The following is a 21,593-nucleotide window of genomic DNA, read 5'->3' as shown; positions in this document are numbered from 1 at the left end:
TTAGTGTGCGTGAGGTGACAAGGAAACTTTGAGGTGCTGTACAGGTGGGGTTACTGGGTTGGAAATGTGGATACCTGCCTGGTGTAATAGAGTATAACTAAATGATGTATTCAATAAACCACCTGATGTTTGTGTGTACAGGGTCACGTCCATCTACCACGTACACAAAAGGGCTTGACACCCAAGACGCCCATCCCCCTTTGTACATTTCTATTTCTCTTGTTGTACCTTTTTCAATTTACCTTTATACACACCCACAGGTGTGATATGTCATTGTTTCATTTATCAAGGTAAAACTGCAGTGTTCACCTGGTCGTATCCCGCATGGGTATTGTTTGAGATAAATGGGGTATACCTGTACTGTGCGGTATTTGGGAATGTGACCCCTACCTCTCCGTTGTACATTTATTACCTGCGCTTCTCTCCACAAGTCCATAACTTAGTAACTGATTTGTGAACACACCACTGAAAACACACCAAACCTCCTCCCTGCACATGTTACTGAAACACCGATTGATGAATGGGGCAATTCATGTATTTCCTAAAGTTTTGGAATCTTGTATTTTGTAGGAAGCATCAACCTTTGTAAAGATGGCAGGGAGGGAGAGGGAAAGGTGAGGGGAGGGAGAGGGAAAGGTGGGGAGGAGGGAGAGGGAGAAGTGAGGGGAGGGAGAGTTAGAGTGTGGGGGAGGGAGAGGGAAAGGTGAGAGGGAGGGAGAGAGTGTGTGGAGGTTGGAGGTGAGAGGGAGCATGTGGTGAAAGAGGGATGGATTCGAGAGAGTATAGGGGTGCAAGGTGAAGGGGTAGGGGTTAGAGTATGGTGGGGGGGAGGTGGGGAGGAGGGTGAGAAAGTATGGGGTGGAAGATGAATAGGTGTAGGGGCTAAATAAAGCATGGGGGGGGGGGGGGAGAGACAGAGAGAGAGAGAGAGAGAGAGGAGAGAGAGAGAGACAGAGAGACAGAGAGACACAGACAGAGACAGAGTATAGGTATGGGAGAGGGAGAGGGGTAGAGTACCCATGGGTATGGCAGGTGCACAGGGGTTAGAGAGAGTACCCTTGGGTATGACAGGTGGACAGGGGTTAGAGAGAGTACCCATGGGTATGGGAGAGGGAGAGGGGTTAGAGAGAGAGTACCCATGGGTATGGCAGGTGGAGAGGGGTTAGAGAGAGTACCCATGGGTATTGCAGGTGGAGACGGAGAGGGGTTAGAGAGAGTACCCATGGGTATGGCAGGTGGAGAGGGAGAGGGGTTTTAGAGAGTGCCCATGGGTATGGCAGGTGGAGAGGGGTTAGAGAGAGTACCCATGGGTATGGCAGGTAGAGACGGAGAGGGGTTAGAGAGAGTACCCATGGGTATGGCAGGTGGAGAGGGAGAGGGGTTAGAGAGAGTACCCATGGGTATTGCAGGTGGAGAGGGGTTAGAGAGAGTACCCATGGGTATTGCAGGTGGAGACGGAGAGGGGTTAGAGAGAGTACCCATGGGTATGGCAGGTGGAGAGGGAGAGGGGTTTTAGAGAGTGCCCATGGGTATGGCAGGTGGAGAGGGGTTAGAGAGAGTACCCATGGGTATGGCAGGTAGAGACGGAGAGGGGTTAGAGAGAGTACTCATGGGTATGGCAGGTGGAGAGGGAGAGGGGTTAGAGAAAGTACCCATGGGTATGGCAGGTGGAGAGGGGTTAGAGAGAGAGTACCCATGGGTATGGCAGGTGGAGACGGAGAGGGGTTAGAGTACCCATGGGTATGGCAGGTGGAGACGGAGAGGGGTTAGAGAGAGTACCCATGGGTATGGCAGGTGGAGACAGAGGGGTTAGAGAGAGTACCCATGGATATGGCAGGTGGAGACGGAGAGGGGTTAGAGAGAGTACCTACCCATGGGTATGGCAGGTGGAGACGGAGAGGGGTTAGAGAGAGTATTACTATTAGGCTAAGGGAAGCCTTTGGAATGTCTGGGACACAGGCGCTGGGAAAGGATTAGTCACAAGAGCTGTCTCTGTTTGTGACTTCCCCCAATGTCTGTCTGAAAACAAGTCTGCTGTCCTCTGTCTTTCCTGTCTACGCTGGTTTGTACGACAAAGGTAGACAAATGGGTGTTGCTGGTCTGTTTTCATTTTTCGTCCATCCGTGATGTCCTGTCCCCGTTTGTACGACAAATGTCCATGTTCGACACATTGTAGTTGCGGTGCCCAAGTAGCCAACACCACGTGACCGAAACTGGTATCTTTCGATACAGGTGGTAGGGTGTGCGGACGATCGGCCATGACGTCATCATGGCTACCTGGGTGCCCAATAATGTGATCACAGATGTCATGCACACCTTTTTTTTTCAGGTATTTAGTTGAAGCTCCAGTGGTGGGAACGATCTGAAGACCCCCACCTCGATCGTCCAACCCGCCCCTTTTAAGGCATTCTTCCTCCCTCCCATTGCCCCCCCGACCCCCCTTACCACACATCTGTTTCCCCGGGCGATTATAAAATCAGGAAAATCCGCCCTGTCGGCTTAGCTCGCTCTGCCTCTGCACGGAGACTCTTAACCGGCTCCATCCCTTTGATCCCATTCCCGAGAACTTTCCCCATTTCTGGACTTTCTTTTGGCACTCTTCACTTTTCCCTCCTTTTCTTCTTCTTCTTCCTATCTCTAACTTGGTTAGTCTACTCGAGCAGGTGCACGAGCATCTCTGCAGACTCTGCGATCTTTGTCGTCGAAATCCTCCAATTGTCATGAGACTAAAACTCCAAACTATCGATCTCCACTGAACACCCTCCTCTTCCTCCTCCCACCATCTCCAAACACCGTCCCGTCTCTCCCTGGGCCCAGTCGCACGCGCTCCCACTGTGTCCTCGAGCCGGCGCGATGATCCGCGCGCTCCGCCTCGTGCTGGTCCTCGCGCACGCGGGCGCACTGTGCGCACAGGTGAGGCTCCGCCCGCGCTCCGATACCTGTCCGCCCGTCCTCGCAGCGCCGATGCCTTGTGCTCCTTGCTGCGGTTCGATTCCCGCCCGTTTCCTCCTTTGGCTTCTCGTTTGGTCGTTTGTAACTCGTTGTAAGTTTAACCAAAGCATAAACTCGTGTTTAAAGGTTAAAACATCAGGTGGTTTAACTTTTTCACACTTTTATTGCACGTAGTTGTGCGTTTATACCGTTGATGCTTGTTGGCAACACGTGCTGTGTACTAAAGGGATAAAAGGTCGGACACATGGACATGGAGGGACAATTAAAGATTAATGGAGGATAAATAATGGCGAAGTGCGGAATTGAACAAAACGGGGAAACTTTGTGTGCCTGGTCACGTGGGTGGCGGTGGGCTCCATGACGAGTCACGTGGGTTCGCCAGAGCTCCGCTCCATAGATAACTAAGGAGGGATGTCCGTCCACCTTAACGGCACAGACAGCTCAGAGGGGACTTGCACCTCCAGACTCGGCCATCTGCCGGCCATAGCTGTACATGCGTACGTAATATGTGGAAGAAGGAGGGATAGGTGCGTCGTGATCGCCGAATGGGAGGAGCCGGGAACACCTGCGGACTTTAGGCTTTCACCAGGGCGTGAAGGGGCCATTTACAGGGGGTTCCACGTTCGCACCGGAAAGTGCGAGCCGAACAGGAATAGGAAATTGGGATTAGGTCGTAGGAGGACGGGAGGTGAGAAGTAAAGGAAAATCGGGGGCGGCTGCAGGTGGTTTTTGGGGGAGCGAAAGATAATGAGGAGGCAAACCTCAAGGGATTGGAATGTGTTGGAGATTATGGAATGGAAAGAGGAAGAAAAGGTTACAAGGACTATTGTAAAAGTGCCTCCCATTTAGTTTGTCCAACTTTTAGCTGCTTCCCAAAACAACGTCTGCACAGACTATTCCATGACTTATTTTGTACATAATTCATGTTTTTATTCTCCTCAAATTGCTTTTCCTCTTATGAATCTTCCATGTGTGCTCCATGTCATCCACACAGAGATTGTCCGTTCCTCAAAGCATCCTGGAGGTTCTATCGCGCTCAGACGCCCGGACCGTCAGCGATCTCCCATTCGTCCTGCCTTTTGACTCCGTAGGTAAAGCTTCCCCGTACCGCGCACCTTGGAATTCCACGAATTCCACGCAATCTTTATTCATGTTTGCAGTTGCTGCCGATTCGACACTCACAACCACCTAACAGCGACGAATTGTCCGTCCATCTTGGTCCTTGGGACGCAGTAGTCGGGGATGCTGCACCGTGACGTCACGGCCGACCCTTGCACCCCCTACCCTTGGGGTTTTCTCACATTTTATTATGGTCAAAGCAGGACACTGAGCTAGCTGCCAAATGTACCCGCTTGGTGAACCTGGCGGCTTCGAGCCTCGCAAAACGTTGTTGCTCTGAGTGTATTGCAGGTGAGAACAGGTGTTCATCGACTGGATCAGTTGAGCGTTATAAATTAAATAAATATAACACGGAGAGCAGCAAAACCTTTTGGGCGGATGCCTCGGTTGTCATAGCGATTTGAGGTCTCGCCTCGCGATCCTGTGACCCCCTTCTCGTGGCATAAATACATTCCTGACATTTACCCTCAGCGGTTGTTTCAATGCAGGTGCTCATCACATTATCGGTGCGCACACCGCGCACGGTGTTCAGCTTCGGAGCTTCAGTTGGAGAGCCCTCTTGATTGAACGTCATCATTGGCTTTTGCTGTTCAGGTTGTAGTTTTATTTTGGTCCATCCTCCTGGTTGCGGCCTGAGCTGTATTTTGACCCCGTACCGCGCGGCCATTACAAACTGCAGTTGCCATGGAGACGGCGTAGCCTTTTTGCGATAAGAGTTGGTGCTTTGTGCTGACATATCCATTTAACATAGTGTTGGAATTGCTGTGGGTTGTAAAAGTGGGCTGGCAGGCTGGGATAGACTCCGAGAGGTATGCACACTCGCCTCTGAGGCGTCTAGCCTAGGTTTGAATCCAGGCCTAGCTATAAACTCTCATCCTGGTGTTTTACAGGCAGTGCGAGACATTTAGCTGGTGGACGTTAAAGATATCACGGTGTCTTGCGTGAAGAATAGGTGAGCTATCACCGGCATACCTGGCTAAATTACAAATTCCTGCTCTTGTCTACATGGGGATGCAAAATCTGCGTGCAAAAGAAGAAGAAGAATGCTGTAAAGGTTATTTGTTTGTCATCGTACCTCTTTGTCTGCTGCACGAGCATGTTGGCGCTGTGGCTGCACCATAGTCCTCTTGTCACCTCGTGCTGGGAACGAGGCCGAACCGTGATACATCAGCACGGTGCAGCACCCTGGACTGGTCAGATGAGCTTGAAACCGCACGTTAATCACATCAATCTTAACGCACCCACACAGGTGACGTCAACTTGAGAATACGTCGTTTGTTCACCTATGCAGGAAATTGGTAATTTTGATGCCCCACAGGTACTCGGTCTGATGGGTCATGGTTACCTCTTGGCTGTGAGCACGTGGTGCGTCCGTGCAGGTCAGGCTAGTAACTGGCATGGAGAAATCGGAAGATAAGGTGCAAGTCACAGCAATGTCACAGATCGTTTCTTCAGTCATGGGAAGGCCACATATCCATTTTGTGTGATTTTTTTTTTTCAGTGCTGTCTCGTCATGCCAGGCTTTCCATGCCAACCTCTCCATGATTAAATCTTAATATAGGAAGGAAAGGTCAGGTAGGGCGATGGAAGGAAAATGTGGCAAAGATTTCCACCAGATTCTTTTTCTACCTTTGGGATCTCATCCTAATTTCAGCTCATTGGTGCTGTTTCTTAAAACTATATAAACATGGTATTTTCACACTATAAACAAAAAGGATGATTTATTATAAGGTCACACGAGATAAAAGGAGGTGAACATCCATTTCCTGTGTCTTTCCGATGATGGCCTCGTTTGTGGGATTCTGGCGGTGTTTTTGGTGTGCAAGTCGATGGGTGTTCTCTCCTTGTATGGAATCGCAGCTTCTTCGTGTTGTTTCCTCCGCACCTGTCAAGCACGTGCAGCTGATTGACGATGCGTGATGTAATCAATAGGATGCGAGTCAAGACCGTACAAGACCAGCTGATGTCAGGAATAGTCACAGTTTAGGTTTTCCTGCCACCGAGCTAGAAAACAATTATGTACCGTTTGGTCCATTCCGCATGCGGCTTTCCCATCAAGGCCATTGTGTAGGCCGGGCGTTTAAAGAGTGAGGGAATGGTGCGGGAGGGGGGCAGCAGTTTGAGCCATGACATCTACATGTATTATTAACCAGTCTTTGCGTCTCGCTTTATGGCATTGAAGCTTTGCTTTTGAAGATTAAAAAAACTTAAAAACTTGTGCAACGACAAAAACCCCCAAGTCCATAGTTTCTTTTCTCCGGTACAGAATGGTCCGAGTTGTGAATACACATTCCGGTTTTATTACCCCATACCCTTACCAACTCCAAAATCGATTATCAACGTCCCATAAATGTTGTAACGGGATTGCAAAAAGGTTTTGAGAAGGACATTCTTGAAAAAAACAAACTAGGATGCACGTCCTCATCGAGGACACAACCCCCAAGTGAATCTTAAAAATGGGACCATTTAACATTGAAATAAATAAATACATAAGTAAATAAATATTTAGTCTGTGGAGATGCTAAAATGTATATAAATAAATAATTCACGTTTGTTTGTAGGTAGCAGTGACACGAAAGCATGTATAATAAATAAATAAACGTGGCAGGTCAGTAGTGGAGATGGTAATTTGTATATAAATAAATAATCGTTCACAAAAGCACATACTGTACAAAATTGTAAATAATTGCCAATGTTCAGAAATAAAATCGTAACTCGTGGCTCCGAACACAAAATCATTTGACCTGCCCCATGCCCAGATACTATTTTGCGGAATTTGCAGGATATTCTTGAATTTTATTTACTTATACCTGTGTCATGCCCATTGCAGTTTATTTCAATGTTGCAGAAACATATCAAAAGGAGCCAAAAACAATGTAACCTTAAAAAAGCATAACCAACGGAACCTTAACCAACGTAACTAAACCTTAACCAACGGGACCATAACCAACGTAACTAAACCTTAACCAATGGAACCTTAAGGAAACTTCACCTGCAATGCAACTTTTTAAGAAACCTCAACCAATGTAACCTTAAGAAACCTTAACCTGCAGCATAACCTGAAGAAATCTTTACCAATCTAACCTTAAAAACCTCAACCAATGCGGTTTGACAATTGGGCCACAAGAAAGGAAAGACAAGCTACTGACAAGCTTGCACCCGACAGGAACTTGTGGAATTTATTCCAGGCACAACTCCCAAAGTTTTATGTGCCCGGTACAAACTTATGTGTGGACGAACAACTCGCATTCGAGGGGTGGTGTCCTTTCTGCCATGGTTGCCCTTGGTAGTGAAAGATTGCTGTTCACATATTAACTCGAACAACCGAGTAACATTAATTTGTTTATAGTGCAGAAGCTGTTGTGCTGGAAGGATGGCAGAGAGGTACACGCACTCACCACAAAGCTGTCTTGTGTGGGTTTGAATCCCGACACAGCTATAAACTGTCATCCTGGTGTTTCACAGGTGGAAGGGTGAATCATCAATGTGTGTGTTGTCCCTCAGATGGACGTTAAACAGGCATTCCATCTGCCGGTATTAGTTGGTGGACGTTAAAGATCCCACTGTACCCTTTGCGAAGAGTAGACGAGCTATCTCTGGCACCATGAACAAATTCCAAACTTCTGTCCTGATTTCCTGTGTCGGAGTGGTGACTCATCCAGGATAACCCTCGCTACCCTAGCTAAGAAACTTCTTCAGTAACACCGACATTCTGTATGGAGCATGGTTCATGATCTGATCTGTAGATCTGTTGCCCAGACAGCAACCACTCTGAGATAGGCATGGTGGGCCAAATGGCCTCCTCCTGTGCCCAAGTTTCTTGGATAAAGGCAGGAATAACATAATAGGAACTTTGCTAACTTTTCCACATTGGTTGTTGCGATTGTTCCTTTTTTTACTGGTTCCCTGCTGTAATTTCTAGCCGAAACCACTCGGCATTTCAGGGAAATCTCAAAATCACATCTCGACATGAAAATGCCATCTGAAAACAGGAAAAAACTGTTCCAACTGCTCGGCCTATTGGAGATGCACTCGGATGGTTTGTACTGTCAAGTGTTGTTCAATCAAAAGGGTGAACCCGCATTTGTTCCCAAGTTACAACCTGGTCAAAATATCTATCCTGGATCATCAAGAAATCTTTCCTGAATCGTCAAGAAAGCTTTCCTGGATTGTAAAGAAATCTTTCCTGAATCGTCAAGAAATCTTTCCTGGATTGTAAAGAAATCTTTCCTGAATCGTCAAGAAATCTTTCCTGGATCGTCAAATCTTTCCTGGATCATCAAGAAATCTTTCCTGGATCGTCAAGAAACCTTTCCTGGATTGTAAAGAAACCTTTCCTGGATCGTCAAGAAATCTTTCCTGGCTGCTCCACATACCTCTCAGAAATCTACCTGGAGATTTTTCACCGCCTCCTCTTCTGTCCCCCAATCAGTCTGTCGGAGACCAATCTCGCAGATACTCTGTTCACGTGCAATTTGAATCCATCATCATCGTCCGTGCTCACCATATTTGGCTCCTTCAGACTATTTCCTGTTTCCAAACCATTTCGGACACACCCCTCAATAAGAGAGTAAACATTCATGCATTTTCCTCCTTTTCCCCTCCAAAGAATGGAACAAAAACAAGAAACCATAATGGTGGCCTAAAATGTTGTTTTTCATTGTTCTCTAACAAATAAATCTTAATTTTTTTTTGCTGCTTTCCTATATCTCCATGTATAGGCAATTCTGGCATAAATAATTAATAATCGCAAAAACTCTCACTTGTAATGGTCAATAATTTGATTTTATTGATTTTTCCTTTCGCCATTGCCCACCACTGCTCCTCATTCCATTCTGAGAGCCATTTTGTTAGTGTCTTCACCAAGTGTTGGAATGCTTCAGTTAAATTACAAATTGATGAAGGTCAAATTGACGGTCACGTACCCGAATAGGTTGACGAGGCTAATTGAGCTAGTCGGCTAATGAAGAAGGGAGCAATCAGAAAGGGTTCGTCTCTCTGACTCTCATCCAAATATTGCAGTCAGAACCTTAATTTTGAAACAAACATTTGTCCGGTCCGGTCCGGTTCTTTGAACCGGTGTTTTTAATGTGCCCTGTCCTATCCCTGTGTTCTAATTGTCCTCGGTGGTATCAGGCGTGAGACTTGGGTGGGAGCGTTGGTGACGACGGGCGTGAGAGATGGCAGATTACTGACCCGACTTCATCCCTTTAATCTCCAGAGCCTTCTTGCCTCGGCGAGCATTAGTAGAATTGTTGTCAAATCGCTTGTGTCTGTCAGCAGGTCTCTAGGTCAAGACATGGCCAGCATGGCTCGCGTGACTGGACAATCGAGGTGGGGCAGGATAATGAAAGCCAAAACCCAGGAATATGACGCGCCCCACAAAACTCTGGCATAATAATATGGCTAACAGCCGGACACTTTAATGCCATGTTTGACGAGGAGTGTGGGAATGAGCGATGCTTTTACTCGAACGACGCCACGACTTGCCGGTCTGCACACGGGGTTGTCACTCTCACGTAAAGATCACCCTTGTTGAAGTCTTCTCCGGCCTTGCATCCGGGCAACCGGGCAAAGTCAGAATCACATCCTGGATATCCAGCAATGCATTTCATGAATTAATTCATTCATCCATCCCCTCTGCTTATAGAAAAACGTCCTTGCACTGTGGCAAGGGGCAATGGCACGGATGTTTCATGAAGATTCTGTCCAAGATTTTGGGACCGCATGTTCGTTGGAACTTTGCACCTGATGGAACGTTTCATCCCAGGTTACATTTGGCACAGGTTGTTTAATTTCCACAAGAACGAGGCTCATGGAAGAAAGAGCAAAGTTAAATTGGCAGTGGGGGTTTTGGACACCACATTTTGGACACATTATGAGAACAGAAACAGGACCATGCACAATTAAATAATCATCTTGTTTCGTATGATCATGTAAACACTACAGGTGCAGGTAGAGTGATGAGAGCCACTTGATCGCAGAGTCAACGGCTTCATGTGGTTCTACAAAGGAGCCCGTGAATCTCCTCTGTGCACAGCCTTACACGACCCGAACGAATGTCTGATCCTGAGGACCACAAGAACATTCTGGGCTTTCAGTTAGCATCCGATTTGCGCATACGGTGAGGGGGTCTTCCATGTACAATTCAGAGGTGGAGTGGACGATGACAACCTTCTCATGGTCTACCCTATAATGTACTTTGTAGCTTAAGTGATGTCATCAAACCAATGAAGCAGACTACTAAAATTAATTAAATAATCAGTAGATGTGGAAACTAGCATTGCAAGGGATACGATTGGTTGTGGCACCAACCCTTATGTTTGAACTAATCAGGTCAGAACCATCACCATCTTTCTCTTCTTCTTCTGTCTATTTCTTTCACATCTAGGAGATCACCTGCAACTCGTTGCTGGTGGATGGATGTTTATTCAAACTTGCGTCACTTGCACATCATATACGTAATTAGGTTTTTGTTTGTTATCCTTCAGACAAGGTTCAATTTGGCAAACGTTGAATCTTCACTAAGTAAAAAATTCCGTGCAAAGTGTACGACTCTTCAGTGTAAGGCCCCCACAGGCCTCTGCTTTGATCTTAAAAAAGCTTTCCCTGATTTTCATTCCGATGTGTAAACTGTAGGGAGGAAAATAAGGAAACTTGCGCACACGAAACCGAAGCTAGCCACCCAGATCGATGGGCCGGCCAGGAAATTGAAGGGAGTTCCTTTGTCTTTCAACCGCAAACAATTAAATGGGAAGTCACACAGGAGCCTTTTGTTACTCGGTACCGTTAATTAGCAAGTGTGAGAGAGGCCTGGGTGGGTCACGCTGATCACGCGGACCTCTCTCGGTTACATCTGCAAATAAGGAGAAGCTGGATTTATCTTGGCCTTTTGTGATGGATTTTTTGTCTTTATCCGAGTTTTTGTCTTTGTTTTTACCCGAGTATAGTCCATAGCATGTTTATTATTTGCTAGTCTGGATACCAAATGGCAAAGGCCTATAGATGATTTAAGTTAATTGAAATAAAACTTGTTCTTCAGTTCTAACTTCCTAACCAGACCAGGTCCCACTCATGTCCTACAAGTCATGCATTCAACAGCCTCACTTGGTGTGTTTGGGATCTGTGATGGAATGTGGTGTAAGAGTATAGTGGTTGTTGGGGACAGTAATGATTGCCGCAGTCATTATTTTTATTGCCACTGATTGAACTGCCGTTTCCAAACCGGCTGTTCCAGCCTCATAATGCTGGATGTTTCAATCCGATAACCGTCCTTTGTAAAACTCTACTTCCCACTTCACGTTTCTCTCTCTCTCTCTCTCTCTCTCTCTCTCTCTCTCTCTCTCTCTCTCTCTATCTCTATCTCTCTCTCTATCTCTATCTCTCTCTCTCTATCTCTCTCTCTCTATCTCTCTCTCTATATCTCTCTCTCTCCATCTCTCTCTCTATCTCTCTCTCTATCTCTATCTCTCTATCTCTCTCTCTATCTCTCTCTCTCTCTCTCTCTCTCTCTCTCTCTCTCTCTCTCTCTCTCTCACATAATGTTAGCCCTGAAAAGAACAATTGATACACTCGGGTTTAGAAAGCAGTGTTTTTGGAAGCTGAACTTAAACTCCAAATGAAAGTAATAAGGTACTGAGTTTATGCAGCAGGTAAGTGTTCTTGATTAAAACTCAGATCAGAAGTTTGTTTAATCCGAGAAGAAAGGGGTACATGGACATTGGCAGGACTGGTCGGTAGTTTGGGTATGGATGGGATGATTGGATACCCGTGTAGTGATTGTGATGTCAAAGAGGGTCTCGTCCAAAGGCGTTTATTTCCTCACCTTACATCCTCCTTCAGCCCTCAACCCCTACCTTACATCTTCCTTCAACCCTCAACTCCCCCCAACCCCCCTCCTCGGATCTCCTTCAGAAAAACAAGAACTAATACATGTGGTGATGTCTCTGTGCCTGCCATAGTGTTCTCCTCCACACAACCCGGCCCAGTGAAATCTACTACAATAAATAGAGCTTGTGTAGACGTAGCTATGTCAGCAATATTCACTCATCGATTGGTTGCGGCACTAACCAATTGCATGTGCCTGTTTTCCCCTTCACTTGTTGATTGGTCGTGGGCTCTGACCAATTGGGTGTGCCCATTTTTCCCTTCACTCATTGATTGGGTGTGGCACTAACCAATTAGGTGTGCCCGTTTTTCCCTTCACTCGTTGATTGGTCAAGGCACACTATCCAATTGGGTGTGACCATTTTTCCCAGCATCATTATTCATGTCTATTGTTATCGCATCTATCTGCATCAGCAAACAACGGGTGCTTGGTAGTGCGGCAAATCACATGCTTTCCTCACCTCATGTTTCATCACATTTCACAGGTGATTACAATATTGGTGATTACAGTGCAGCGATTTACAATATTGGTGATTAGGGTGGCGCGATTTACAATATTGGTGATTACAGTGCGGCGATGTACAATATTGGTGATTAGGGTGGAGCGATTTACAATATTGGTGATTACAGTGTGGCGATTTACAATATTGGTGATTAGGGTGGAGCCATTTACAATATTGGCGATTTGGGTACGGCGATTTACAATATTTGTGATTACGGTGTGGCGATTTGCAATATTTATGATTACGGTGCAGCGATTTGCAATATTTATGATTACGGTGCGGCGATTTGCAATATTTATGATTATGCTGCAGAAATTTGCAATATTTACGATTACGGTGCAGCAATTTCCAATATTTTTTCTTGTGGTGCGGCGATTTGCAATATTTATGATTACGGTGCAGCGATTTGCAATATTTATGATTACGGTGCGGCGATTTGCAATATTTGTGATTACGGTGTGGCGATTTGCAATATTTATGATTACGGTGCAGCGATTTGCAATATTTATGATTACGGTGCGGCGATTTGCAATATTTATGATTATGCTGCAGAAATTTGCAATATTTACGATTACGGTGCAGCAATTTCCAATATTTTTTATTGTGGTGCGGCGATTTACAATATTTTTTATTGTGGTGCGGCGATTTACAATATTTATGATTATGGTGCGGCGATTTACAATATTAATGATTAAGGTGCGGCGATTTACAATATTTATGATTACGGTGCGGCCATTTACAATATTAATGATTAAGGTGCGGCGATTTACAATATTTATGATGATGGTGCGGCGATTTACAATATTAATGATTAAGGTGCGGCGATTTACAATATTTATGATTACGGTGCGGCCATTTACAATATTAATGATTACGGTGCGCCAATTTGCAAAATTTATGATTACAGTGCGGCGATTTACAATATTTATGATTACGGAGTGGCGATTTACAATATTTGATTGCGGTGTGGCGATATACAATATTTTTGATTACGGTGCAGTGATTTACAATATTTATGATTACGATGTGACGATTTACAATATTTGATTACAGTGTGGCGATATACAATATTTTTGATTATGATGTGACGATTTACAATATTTATGATTACGGTGTGGCGATATACAATGTTTTTGATTACGGTGCGACGATTTACAATATTTATGATTACAGTGCAGCGATTTACAATATTTATGATTACGATGCGACGATTTACAATATTTATGATTACGGTGTGGCGATATACAATATTTTTGATTACGGTGCGGCGATTTACAATATTTATGATTACAGTGCAGCGATTTACAATATTTATGATTACGATGCGACGATTTACAATATTTATGATTAAGGTGTGGCAATATACAATATTTTTGATTAAGGTGTGGCAATATACAATATTTTTGATTACGGTGCAGCGATTTACAATATTTATGATTACAGTGCAGCGATTTACAATATTTATGATTAAGATGCGACCATTTACAATATTTATGATTACGGTGCAGCGATTTACAATATTAATGATAAAGGTGCGTCGATAACAATATTGGTGATTACAGTGCAGCACTAAATGGCGTCCTCCTGTCTCAGAGATTCTTGTATAAGGATAGAAATCTGATAATGGGAAATAAATTATTGAACTACAATATGCTTTATGCCATTCTGCCAAATTAAAGTTGTTATAGAAGACAGCTGGCCTACAAAATTTAGTTCACTTTGGATTACCATTTCTTATCAGCATTCCTAAATGACCAACAATAGACACGAATAATTAGATGTGATATAACTGTTTCTCGTCATTTCCGTTAATTATTTCTCACTTTTCGCCGATTATTTTCCTCGCAAAACACTGTCTGGCAAACCCCCCTTCCCTCCCCCGCATCTACTTCCTTAACAATCATCTTGAAGAAGTTCAGTCACTCAAACGTTTGGGCCTTACTATCAGCCATGATCTTTCTTTGGCAAACCACATTTCTACATTGGCCTTCATAGCCAGTGGGCATCCTCTGTCATGCAAAGTCCTTCATTGGTACACCTAAACTTCTATCCACTTACATGACTTTTAGCCACAGTTTGATGGAGACATGACCTTCATGGAATTCAAGGCCTTCAACATCATGAGAATCGCCTGCGGTGAAGCTGAGTCTCTCGGCCTATCAATTCCATATTGCAGACAGGGTCACTCTATCTTCGACCACCTCCTTTCTAGTCTTGCACCCTTTACCTTTTCCATGCTCTATCCCCCCTCCACCCACCAGTTACCTGAAGGGTGCACACTTTTTGTCAGTAACCCCCTTCTGGTGAAACTTATAAAATCCAGAATTTCTGCTCACCTCTGCTTATTCATTCCTTTTTTCTCCCACCTGTGGAACCAACTTCCACATTCCCTTCAATCTCATTCTTCCCTCCAGGTCTTCAAGACAGCTGCTCACCACCATCTCAGATGCTGTTATGTAAACCGTAGGGATCCACAACCATGATCTTGCATACCCCCATTAGCCTTCCCTAAACCCATACTTTATGAATTTTTAGTTTTTCCTTCCACTTCTGTGATTGAGAGTTAGTGGTTGTATCCATCCTGTTCTCCACTTTGCTCTCATTTCGACGCACGTCCCTTATTAGTCCCCTACCGGTGTACACCCGAGGGGACTATAGGTTTGCACGCCGTCCCTCCGTCTGTCAGTCCGTCAGTCCGTCAGTCCGTCAGTCCGTCAGTCCGTCAGTCCGTCAGTCTGTCAGTCCGTCACGCAAAGAACAGTTTTCCGGACTTTTTTTCTAAACTCTTCGTGCTAATGATTTCAAACTTGGCACATGGTTTCCTCATGATAAGATACAGGTCAAGTTCGAACTTCACGACGTTGCGATCATTTTTGACAAAGTTATGGCACTTTGAACTTTGGGAATTCTGATAATTCTGATGATCCTTAACTCAGTGCCATTTTAAGTTTTAATTTCCTTTAAAAAAGATTTTCTCTGCAATAATAGGACCAATTGAGATCAAATTTTCACCGTAGGGGGGACTCGGTCTGTAGAATATTGTAATGGTAATTATGACGTCGCAGGTCACGTGGTTCGGCCGCCATATTGTTTTTCATGAAAACACGAAAACCCCTTTTTCTCTGCAACGGCTGAACAGATTGAAGCCAAACTTTGCAGGCAGAATCGCATACCCATGACGAACAAAAAAGTCAGCGAGCATGACGTCATGCGTCACATGGTTTCAGAGTTATGACGTTTTTAGACATGAACCTTTAAAACCTAGCTCCTCCCTCATTTTTGATCCAATCGACGGGAAACTTCACAGATCTGTTCAGCTTGTCAGTCTACTAAAATGTCCTTTTGGAATTTGCGATAGGGCACGTGGCTTGGCAGATATCGTTAATTAAACGAAAATATTGAAAAAAAAATGGATATCTCTTGAATCGCTAGTACCTCAGACCGTGAGTTGGTAATTATATAATTCACACAGTGCAATACGTGCAGGCTGCTCCACGGAGCGACCTTGCGGGCTTATCAACGAGGCGAGGCGTGACACATGTGGCTCAGCATACCTCAGATCAAGTTTGAAAACTAGCATCAACCGTGCATACATTTGCATATTCGATCATTTTTGACAAAGTTATGGCACTTTGAACTTTGGTAGGGGACATGTATTGCAGCGCAATACTCAGAATGCTTGTTTCTCAAGGCTTCTTCTGTTTTGCACTTCAACCCTGCTGTTGGTGTCCCTCCCTCTCTTTATACTGTTCCTTTGGTTCTGTTATGTCCTGATCCATTCTGTATTCTAGATTCTCCACAAACCTCGACAATGCATACAAAAAAAACCAAACTTTTTTTACATTTCCACACTGAAGACCAATCATTCTGTTTTGACAAACTTTACTATTTTAATCACAGTACATTATTATTATTAATCTTTTCTATTTGTACTTTAGAACTTTACCTATTTCTATCCAAGTTTTTCAAAGCCATGATGCTCAGTCTCTCAAACTGGTAACCCTGGCCAATATGCCATCTTTTACCCTCGCTCCTTTGTGTTTGGCTAATCATGTCATTCTCGGTTGTACACAAGTCACCTGAATTGTTGCTCCTTTGTTTGTATTGGAGATGTAGGACTCACGGTTGAACCTCAAAATGATTTCCATTTGTGGACACAGCCACACTCGGACACTGACTGGACATCCCAGTGACAATATTTTTGATGAATCGACATCGATTTGTTATTGTTTATTCATTTTTACAGGATTTTCTCATTGTGTTTGCATTTATCTGTATTCTTTTTCTAGAATACTACACAGCCGAAGGCATCGTCCGGCCACGCAGCCTAACTTACGTATCGTCAAGGAACAGGCCAGGTGGGACATGTCTTATCATTCTCTTTGACTCCCATTCCAAATGTCCTTCATTATTATTTTTCTTTCATTTCCCATTGTTTGTCATTGTTCAGGCGCTCACCCTATAGTTATTGAGCAATTCAAAATTTCGCTTTGTGCAGTTTCCAAACTCTGTTATCACATTCATCATTATCCTTTTATATCCACCACTACCATCACAGAGGAAGCGATCCTGGCGGAGTGCCGTCCGCGAAATACCACGGTGAAGCTACACCGATCGCTGCTGGATGCGAGCAGCGCCAACTTCGTGCTTTGGCCCGGGTGCGTTGAGCTATCCCGCTGCACTGGCTGCTGTAACTCTGCCACGCTACGCTGCGAAGCGACAGAGACGCAGCTTCGGACGCTTAAGGTACTTCCTCGATGACTGTTATGCTCAACTACCTGCACCTGCACAATTGCCACGGCCGTTACTTATTTCAGGGACACAGTCTTAAGGGCTGCAAACCTGTCATGCTTAAAGCTTGTGACAAGGGCACTTGTGTGAAAGTATGGGTCTGGGTCTGCAAAAGTGGAAGGTCTTGCTTTGCAATGCTGTGCCCAGCAAGTTGTTTTGAAATGCAGGCTTTTGTTGTGTCAGAAGAGCCACAGCTTGAAAATGAGCATTGGCTCTGACACAGCGGGTCATTAATGAATGAGAATGCAGGTCCAAGTACCCCACCCTCCCCCGATGATTGTTAAAGAGTAAAATTAATGGATGTCTTTGGTCCATCCTTAGCATCTCTTGCATTGCCAGAAGGTATGCTTATGGTATCAAGGGACTTGTTCTTTTGCTTTATTTTATAACTGATTCGATATTTGATGAGAAGTAACAAGTATTTTGTTGTTATACCCTAGGTTATATGCTGTCAATATTCAAAGCAAATATCCTTGTCAGATGGACTTAACCTATAAACAAATTTCAATACCGTGGTTTATAGGTTAAATCCATCTGACAAGGACATTTGTTTGAATGTGGCCACTGATATCATATTCCTTTATAACCTCACCATTAATGGACCCTCATGGAGCTGCCGAAGCCTGGTGTTTGCTTAAGGGTTAAGGGGACTGGCCTTAGATCTTAGGGTCTTGAGTTTGAGCCCTGTTGTTCCGCTGACCATCCGAGGTCAGCAAAATGACAGTACCAGTGGGAAGAGAGGGATGGAGGGGGAAGAGGGAAAGAGGGAAAGAGGGAAAGAGGGAAAGAGGGAAAGAGGGAAAGAGGAAAGAGGGAAAGAGGGAAAGAGGGAAAGAGGGAAAGAGGGAAAGAGGGAAAGAGGGAAAGAGGGAAAGAGGGAAAGAGGGAGAGAGAGAGAGAGAGAGACGGAAGAGAGACGGAAGAGAGACGGAAGAGAGAGACGGAAGAGAGAGAGAGAGACACGGAAGAGAGAGAGACGGAAGAGAGAGAGAGAGAGAGAGATAGAGATAGAGATAGAGATATATATGGATATGGATGGAGGGGGAAGAGAGACAGAAACACAGGGACAGAGAGGAAAAAAAAAAAAGAGAACGAATGAGAACCAAAAACTTGGAGATCTTTCTAAAAAGGATACTGTATGTAAATGCTTGATTGACAAAGTGTGATTGTACACAAATAACATGTGGCATATGAATGACATTTTTCAAAGTTTTACTTAATAACTGAAACTTTATTGCCTCTTTCATAATGGCTCCCTTTGACGGTACACTTTGGCCGATTTGTTTGTGACCCTTTGAAGAATCTGACAAATAGTTCCTGTGTGAAGGTACAAAGATCCACTGTCATAGGCTGGTTGACTTCCTCGTCAAACAACACATGACTTTTCAACCTTTTATTTAGTGGAGGAAAGGAGGAGGCTGCAGCGCATGAGGTCAGGAGAATAATGGTGGGTGCAAAAAGTCCCTTTTCTTTCGGCATTTGGGCACTCTAAAAAATCCATTTCCTCATGATTGTTGCAGAAAACGAATTTTGATTATTATTTTTTCCTTCTTGAATGGTAGTGGCAGGCCTGTGTGGAAAGGGAATTAAGGGTTAAGGGGACTGGCCTAAGATCTTAGGGTCTTGAGTTTGAGCCCTGTTGTTCCGCTGACCATCTGAGGTCAGCAAAATGACAGTACCAGTGGGAAGAGAGGGATGGAGGGGAGAGAGAGAGAGAGAGAGGGATGGATGGAGGGGAGAGAGAGAGAGAGAGAGGGATGGATGGAGGGGAGAGAGAGAGAGAGAGAGGGATGGATGGAGGGGAGAGAGAGAGAGAGAGAGGGATGGAGGAGAGAGAGAGAGAGAGGGATGGAGGAGAGAGAGAGAGGGATGGAGGAGAGAGAGAGAGAGAGAGGGATGGAGGAGAGAGAGAGAGGGATGGAGGAGAGAGAGAGAGGGATGGAGGAGAGAGAGACGGAAGAGAGAGAGAGAGAGACGGAAGAGAGAGAGAGAGAGACGGAAGAGAGAGAGAGAGAGACGGAAGAGAGAGAGAGAGACGGAAGAGAGAGAGAGAGAGACGGAAGAGAGAGAGAGAGAGACGGAAGAGAGAGAGAGAGAGACGGAAGAGAGAGAGAGAGACGGAAGAGAGAGAGAGAGAGAGAGAGAGACGGAAGAGAGAGAGAGACGGGAAGAGAGAGAGAGAGACACAGAAGAGAGAGAGAGAGAGAGAGAGAGAGAGAGAGAGAGACGGAAGAGAGAGAGAGAGAGAGAGAGAGACGGAAGAGAGAGAGAGAGAGAGAGAGAGAGAGAGACGGAAGAGAGAGAGAGAGACGGAAGAGAGAGAGAGAGAGAGAGACGGAAGAGAGAGAGAGAGAGAGAGAGAGACGGAAGAGAGAGAGAGAGAGAGACGGAAGAGAGAGAGAGAGAGAGAGACGGAAGAGAGAGAGAGAGAGAGACGGAAGAGAGAGAGAGAGACGGAAGAGAGAGAGAGAGAGACGGAAGAGAGAGAGAGAGACGGAAGAGAGAGAGAGAGACGGAAGAGAGAGAGAGAGACGGAAGAGAGAGAGAGAGAGACGGAAGAGAGAGAGAGAGACGGAAGAGAGAGAGAGAGACGGAAGAGAGAGAGAGAGACGGAAGAGAGAGAGAGAGAGACGGAAGAGAGAGAGAGAGAGACGGAAGAGAGAGAGAAAGACGGAAGAGAGAGAGAGAGAGAGAGAGAGAGAGAGAGAGAGAGAGAGAGAGAGAGAGACGGAAGAGAGAGAGAGACGGAAGAGAGCGAGAGACGGAAAGAGAGAGAGAGACGGAAGAGAGAGAGAGACGGAAGAGAGAGAGAGAGACGGAAGAGAGAGAGAGAGAGAGACGGAAGAGAGAGAGAGAGAGAGAGAGAGAGAGAGAGACGGAAGAGAGAGGGAGAGAGAGAGAGAGAGAGAGACGGAAGAGAGAGGGAGAGAGAGAGAGAGCACGGTCGTTTCCAAGCTGCATGCATCGTTTTCGTTCAGTATTGGGAAAAGGTTTACCTGCAGCTCCTCACCAATGATGACTTGTTGTGAGATTGTACTGATGTTGGGGAGGTACGAAAGGGACTTGAGGATTTGTTGGAAGGAGAGAGGGTGGGAGTGAAAAGGCATCTCCGCAGGGTATTACCATGGCCCACTGGGCTCGTGAACATGGATATTTGGTGACGGTGGGGGAGGGCAGCGTTGGGAGTAGGGAGTCTCGCAGGAGTTGGGGGAAGGGGTGTTGTGGAATTTAAAGTGAGGGAACAACGAGACAAAGTTTGAAGAACCTGGAGCACCTGGCGCACTCAGCACCATTGCCCACATATGTGTGGCCCTTACCTTGACGTGCCCGTATAATTTGGTATGTGTTTGCACCGAGATAGGTGTGGGAAAAGAAAGAGGAATGATCTTCACTGCACACTGCCAAGAGCCCCCACCTTCCCCACAAATGGGAACTATGTAACCATCGCACAGGTGGACAACTGGTTCACACCAACACCACAGGGAGGCACCACAGTCGAACACTAACATTTCCACTCAAATAAATCGAGACAATATTAAAGATGTGCTACGAAGTAGAAAAAAAACCATGGAACATGGAAGCCGGTATTACATACTCGACTGACCCAACTGCACATGGTCATTGATACTTGAGGCCATCGGCAAGGGTCAGTGAGTGGGCAGTTTCACTGGCGGTGTAAGTGATCCCGATAAGGCCTCACAATGTGCACTTGTTGCCTGGCTCGGTATCACTGGCTTGGAATGCAACAGGTAATCTGCGATGGTTGGATCCGATGGCCTATTCTTTCTTTTTTCTTTTCCAGGATCGTAAATACAACGCTGACATTTCTTGCCAGTCCGGGCAAAATTGAGAAACGGTCTTAAGATTATCTACTTCCTCTGTTGGTCAAAAAGGAGGTGGTGAGAAATGCAACATAAAAAAAAAATACAATAACACACCAGAGGATGTGCAGAAGCAGCAAATGAATCCGTGTTAACTTCTCACTTCACGGTAATTGTAAATTCGCATTGTTTTCTATGGCAATCTTTACGGTGTAAACTAAAGTTGCTTTGAAAGTTTTGCTCCAATTTGCAAAGTTTGTGCCACGATGTGAATGGGAATCTGACCAGGTTCTCAGTGCTGGTTCCTAATAAAATGGCCACATTATTTGGTTTGGATGGTTTTCCTGGTTCGACGTCTGCACGTCACCCCTTTCCCAATGGATGGCAGGGCAGCTCATTTGGTAGCGTGCTGACCTCTGCACTGTCTGGCCATAAACTTGTCCCCCTATGGAGATGAATCCAATTAGATCTATCTTCCTGGAGTTCTTCCAGCATGGGGCCCTGCGTCTGAGCATGCCGT

General features: G+C 45.3%; 1 protein-coding gene across 1 annotated transcript in view; it reads left to right on the top strand.

Annotated features, from left to right (window-relative positions):
* The first annotated feature begins 2,500 nt into the window (after positions 1-2,500).
* The window catches only part of LOC137426845 (platelet-derived growth factor subunit A-like), a 30,260-nt gene continuing 11,167 nt past the window's right edge, over positions 2,501-21,593 (top strand). The window contains exons 1-4 of the mRNA XM_068115800.2: positions 2,501-2,913; positions 3,947-4,043; positions 16,751-16,819; positions 17,020-17,207. Coding sequence (XP_067971901.2) covers positions 2,854-2,913; positions 3,947-4,043; positions 16,751-16,819; positions 17,020-17,207 — 414 coding nt within the window. The 5' untranslated portion in view covers positions 2,501-2,853. The remainder of the gene's footprint in view (positions 2,914-3,946; positions 4,044-16,750; positions 16,820-17,019; positions 17,208-21,593) is intronic.

Source organism: Myxine glutinosa, chromosome 5, assembly GCF_964187855.1.
Source record: "Myxine glutinosa chromosome 5, kmMyxGlut1.1, whole genome shotgun sequence".
Classification (NCBI taxonomy): Eukaryota; Metazoa; Chordata; class Myxini; order Myxiniformes; family Myxinidae; genus Myxine; species Myxine glutinosa.
The sequence above is the reverse complement of the archived record's forward strand: the minus strand, read 5'-3'. Positions and strand labels throughout refer to the sequence as shown.